General features: G+C 34.7%; 1 protein-coding gene across 17 annotated transcripts in view; it reads right to left on the bottom strand.

The window, feature by feature from the left end:
* Positions 1–3,845: 3,845 nt before the first annotated feature.
* The window catches only part of PPIP5K2 (diphosphoinositol pentakisphosphate kinase 2), a 72,033-nt gene continuing 69,814 nt past the window's right edge, over positions 3,846–6,064 (bottom strand). For all 17 annotated transcript variants that reach the window (XM_043594497.1, XM_043594527.1, XM_043594545.1 and 14 more), the window contains one exon: positions 3,846–5,572. In XM_043594497.1, the coding sequence (XP_043450432.1) occupies positions 5,460–5,572 (113 nt within the window). In that variant the 3' untranslated portion in view covers positions 3,846–5,459. The remainder of the gene's footprint in view (positions 5,573–6,064) is intronic.

Here is a 6,064-nt window from a genome sequence, read left to right as displayed (position 1 = left end):
GAAATGCAACAGGAGCTAAAAGACTTTAGCAAAGAAATGGAAAAGAGGAAGAAGACCATCCTCCAAACAATGCTACACCAGAGGGAATACAAGAGGTGGGTAAACTGAGAGAAGGCCAAGAGGGGATAAGGTGGAAATAATTTCAACCTGTTAATGAGGGGTTCAAAATATAGCATTTAAACTGATAAGCATGTAATAAAGGCATAAAACATTTACAGGTATAAAGCTAAACACAAGAAGAACCAAGAAAATAATACTGTGAACTTAAACTGCTCTAGAGGAAAGGCAGAAAAAAGTACACTAATTGGACATTGCTCCTAACAGGGTATCAAGAGCATCTAGAAAATGAAATATATAAATCAAAATTACAGTTAAGAAGAGAACAAGTGGAACAAAGGGAAGTACAGCAAACACGGATAGTACAATGAAAGTGTAGTGTTCATATTGTTGATCTCTTACCCCTTATTCATTCCTCCACCCCTTTCCTAAAAGAACCCTAATTTTGGTCATATATCTATCCTTTTTTCACATAATCTTATGCTTAAAAGCAAGGATTCTTAATTGGGAGTGATTCTGCCTCTGTAGGGGACATTTGGCAATGTCTGGAGACAATTTAGACTCTCTTTCAGGGGGTGTTACTGGCATTTAGGTTAGAGACCAGGACGAGGAGACCAATTTCAGGCCAAAATCCTATGTGTGATCTTTCAGGCCTTCTTTATCATGGGCAATTTAAAAAAGTTTTGCCTGGGAAGTCTTTATGAGGAAAAGCTGTCCTCCATACACAGAGTCTTCTAAGGGAGCTATATAGTCAAAGACACCAAGGGCCAGCATGCTTATATTCATATCTGCACTCCTAGCCCTGACACCTCCATTCAGAGGCCTCATTCTTACGGGACTCCTTCAGGTGTCTCCACCGAAACCTTCTTCCCGGGGACAGGTCTTGACCAAGGTATTCTTCTCCACTTTGTTTTCCACTTCTAGCCTTTCCTTCTCTCCCTGTCCCCAGTTCCCTGGGTTCATAAAATGGCAGTGCTCCTCAGCAATGATCAAAATTTCCACCAAAAACTGTCTTCAAAACACTGAGACAATTTCCTCCACCTGCACTGCTTGATTGACCCTTGCCCAGTGCCATTCAGTGGGGGGCTAGGAAAGAACAGTGAGGAGCCAGTGCTACATTCCTTTTTGGCCTCCTGCTTATATTGTCACAGTAAGTAAATAAAAATTTGATTATTATTTTCATTTTGGCTCATTGCCTTAATTGACTACCTCAACTAGCAGCTTAGCATAGGGTTATTGCTAAACATCCTACTATGCAGAGAACAGCTCCCAGAAAAGCATTAAACAGCCCAAACTATCAACAGGGCTGAGGCATTTGGCGGAACCTGACTCCATCACCACCACCTCCAGAGCCAATAAGCCCATGGATTTCTCCTAGAGAATGTTATTCATCCAGGAGCGATAGATGACCAAATAAGAAGGCCTAATCATACTGAAATGAAAGACTATTCCATGGCTGAGGGAGAATTTTCCTCAATTTTTGTGTTGGACATGAACAAGAGAACATAAAACCCTGACTGCCACTGGCAGCCATCGTGTGAACATGATGTGTGAACATTGTGGGAAAGCAACTTTGGGATGAAGTACTTGTACTATGCTACAGGAGTGAGGTAGAGAACCCGGGTCTTTGATGACAGTATGACTGAAAGCACTGTGGCCAGAACGCACCCCGTCTGTGGACTTCCCAAAATGGGTAATAAATTTCCTTATGATTTTAAGTTTCAACTGGAGTTTTTCTTACTTGCAATGAAAACTGTTCTACAAAAAAGATCAAAAAAAAAAAAAAACCTAAAAAAGCAATAAAAACAAAAAGCATTAATCTAAAAGCAGAAATATATTACATATAAAAACACTACACTAATGTATGAAATAGGAGGAATCCTAAAAGTGAATCACAAAGCAAACCACACTATTTTAAAATACCTAAACACAGTGACACAAACATAAACAAATTCAGGGATAGATAAAGGTGTATCAAGCAAATGTACTTTAAAATAAAACGTCATAATCTTAATATTTGACATTTTAAACTATAAGGCAAAAGCATCCAATGAAATAACAACAAAAGATATTGTTATAATGATAAATGTAAAACCCACATTGTAAATCTAGCAGTCATGAATTCATATGCAACAGAAGACATAAAAATATAGAAAGAAATAAAAAAAAAACACAGGCAATCAAAGGAGAAAATCCTTATATGGAAAGTTTTCTTTACCTCTTTCAAGTCATGACTAAGCACATGGGCCAAAGGAAAAGGGTATAGAAAACCTAAGTGACATATTTGAGATATAATTTATATATGTTATAAAAGAATAGATTTTATAAATTTTTCCATTCTCTGAAAATACAGAGTAGACCCTTCAACAAAAACTGACCCATGTAAAGAAAACCTTACATGGCAATAGTTTGGTACCTATGAATGATTCTGTGCAAAGGGAGAGCTATTTCTACTTGAATTCCTTATATCAAGTGACCCCTTCAGAAGGATAAAAATTGTCCCCATGGGCAAGAATGCTGCTGTTGATGACAGCTCTGGGTACAGCTCAAGAGAATTAGAGAGGGTCTAAACTCACAGAGTTTACTAAGAATCCCAACATTACTAAGAATAATATAGGCAGTCTACTCTGCCCAGATAAACCAAGGATAAAATGAGGTCATATTAATGAATACTATATGTAAAGCAAACTTTGATAAGCACACAAGGAAATACTGTGGACTTTCCATTAAAGTATGCACACAAGACCAAGTAAAAGCAAAATCTTAGCATGAAAAAAATTTAGCATGAAACTAGGTAATAGTGGACATGCACATTAGTCAGCAAAACCTGGAGGAAACTCTGGGTAATAATACTGTTCAAAAGAGGCTTTTCTCTTCTCTTAAGAATTGTAATTAGATCTTTATTGAAGAGCGATACATTTAGCTTTTCTCTTTTAATTGCTGTCTATTGCCCTTTTGTTCCATGTATATGCAAGCAAGCACACTGCCACATGTTCTCTGTCCCTTTACTGTTTCTCCTCTGCCTCCATTTCCTGCTCAAAGGAAACCTGAAATAAGCTGTTCAGCACATTTTGTTGTTTAATCCAATGTTGGTACAACACCTCAAATATATTTCCTGGTGTTTAGAATGGACTTAGGAGAATCCTATAGAACCAGGGCAGCAAAATCTGCCAGCGTTGCTTCAAGGGGAAAGTGAGGTCTGCGTTCAGATGTGGGATTAAGGATGGAAAGATGGAATAATGCACCATGAAGACTAACATCCTAGAATGGCTGGACAGCTCCTCAGGATGGGCTTTCTCATCTCTGCTGCTTGGAGGACTGGGCTGCATGAAACAGTACCTTGCAGTATTTAAAACAAACAAACAAACAAACAAACAAACCCCATACAGGGATAGAATCATGGGAGAAACGGATGGTTCAGTCAAACCTGCACTAAAGAGTGATAACTGTAATTTCTTGCTCTGATATATAAGACTTCTGTTGTTTTAGAAAATGATTCAAATATTCTTTCAAATCAGTTTATCTAATCAGTCTACACAAAAATATTACAGAGTTTAGTGACTACGGTGAAATCATAGTTCATGTATAACAATGGTAAAAATGAGCTATGCTGAATTTCTGTAGCTAATTTCTAGGAAATAGATATGGCCAACAGTAAGTTTTATTTCATATCTGAGATTAGCATCGTTTAATACTCAAATAGTTTTCTTATTTCTACTTTGAAAGCTAAAAGTAAAGAGATAAAGACTAGAAATCAAAAATAAGTTGCCACTTAATTGACTCTCTGATTCTGGAAATAAAATATTTTAATTAAGTTCCACTTAAAAAATAAAAGTAGCTTCTTACTCCCACACTGAGCACATTAACATTTTCACATACAGAAAGTTTAGGTACATTCAACTGTTTACAAGACATGTCTCCATATAATACAAGTACATTCACGTGAAGTATATGAACTTATATAATTGTATATATTTGTGACTTTTGCATCTGGTACCTTTTAAAACTAACACTTAATATGTTTATTTTCTAAATGTCAATTCATAGGTGATGATTTAAAGTTAGGAGAGCCTCCTGAAGAGTTTTAATAGTTGTGTTCGTATGAGAATTCAATAATATCCTAAATATAAGCTTCAAAGTAAAGCTTTAGCAATTTAAGTTACCTGACTGGCAATGCATGGGATTCTTACCAGGTTGTATTGTTTGGTTTACAGTTTAAGTCATTCAAGTGGCTTATAATTATTTGTGCACTAGGGGATAAAAAAGCACCAATACAATAAATATTTTTTCACATCACAGATGAAATCACAAAACAATGACCTCAATTTCCTTTCAAAATCTAATAGTTTGAAAAGAGCATTTATATCCAATGTTCAATCTTTAAGCTTTCTTAGTGAGATCAACTGATACACTAGAGATAAGAATGGAAATGCTAAAAAGAGGTGTTATGCATAATATCTCCTAACTACAGAATTGAGACATTCTCCTCACACTGCCGATATCCATTTTTGAACTGGTTTCCTTAGATCTAAAAAGAACTCTGAAAATAAGTGTAACATTTATAAACGATATATCAACTATGTCTCTTAAAAAGAAATTCTAAAGATGTCTTTCTTCCCGATACATAAAGCAGTATTTTCCTGATGAGCAAAAGCACCTTATGATAAGGAAATATATAAAGCAAGTATTTTCTACAAATTAATATAGAAATTTATGCACATAAAGGTGTAGTCACCCCAGCTGTATATGTAATATTTTAAATAATACACAATAAAAAAAAACCCTCAAAGCACATATTGGAAAAATAACCCATATGCTAGTACTCCAGTTATTAAATATTGCAGCATATATGTAATTCTAACAATTGGAGGAAAAAAGTTTCTAACCCAAATGGTCAGTGAAATCTCTTTGGAAATATACTTTAAAAATCTGTAATATGTAATCCTGGCTGTCAAATTCCAACTCAAGCTATAGGTTTTTATAGCTGACATACAATCCCGTGAAAATGAAAGTATGTATAGAGGTCACCTCACAGATTCTTGAGTAAACAGCATTACTGGTGAGACACTGGGACAGGCTAGCTGAGGTCTCCTGTCGTTTTCTTTACAGAGGGCACATAGCAAACATAATATTAAGAATGACAGACCTTCATCACCGTAAGTTTTGCTAAAATGTTAATAAACATTGTTTTAAACATTTCAAGATCATGAGAAAAGGTCCTTACCTGAATATATACAAAGAATTCTCTAGATTTAACATATTTTAAAATGAATACAGAGGTGTATAAGGAGAAACATCAATTACTTGCTTTGACAGTTTTCAGTCAAGGTTTATTACGTGTCTTTTTCTATCGAACAACGTGATTTTTATAAATATATGGAGCTCCAGCTGCCGCTAAGATTTCATTTCTTTTTCCCAGTGGTTTTTTTGTGTTCATGCATTTCTGTTTTGCTAGCTATAGTCTTTTTTCGAGATGAGGTATTAGGAACGACGACATTAGAAGGTCCGCTGGTAGCTATACAAAAAAAAGAAAAATTGTTTAGATTTTCACAAGCAATTCACATTCAAATACTACTGCTAAGTGACAAATAATTAACTTTATAACTGTGATGTAAATGAAACATTGTAAACATTCAATAGAGCATTTTTAACCTTTTAACTTTTTAGAATTCAACATCAATACAGGAAAGTAATGTCAATGGGGTGTGTTCCAAATATGTCTTTTCACTCTACATTCTTCCTGGAAAACTAATTTATTCCATCATTTTTAACTACCATCTATCTATTGTGCTAATGATATTCAAATGTATACTTTTGGTCCAGGTCTTTTCCCTTACTTCAAGATCTGTTTATTCTGTTCATCCTATTAGAAAACTATATATAGTATAGGAAACTATATATATTAGAAACTATATATTTCTATATAGTTTCTATAAATATATATTAGAAAACTATATATATTAGAAAACTACAGAAAACTATATATATAACTGACAGTAAACATAAA

This window comes from Prionailurus bengalensis, chromosome A1 (genome assembly GCF_016509475.1).
Source record: "Prionailurus bengalensis isolate Pbe53 chromosome A1, Fcat_Pben_1.1_paternal_pri, whole genome shotgun sequence".
Classification (NCBI taxonomy): domain Eukaryota; kingdom Metazoa; phylum Chordata; class Mammalia; order Carnivora; family Felidae; genus Prionailurus; species Prionailurus bengalensis.
Note: the sequence above shows the minus strand (reverse complement) of the source record. Positions and strands in the feature narration are given on the sequence as shown.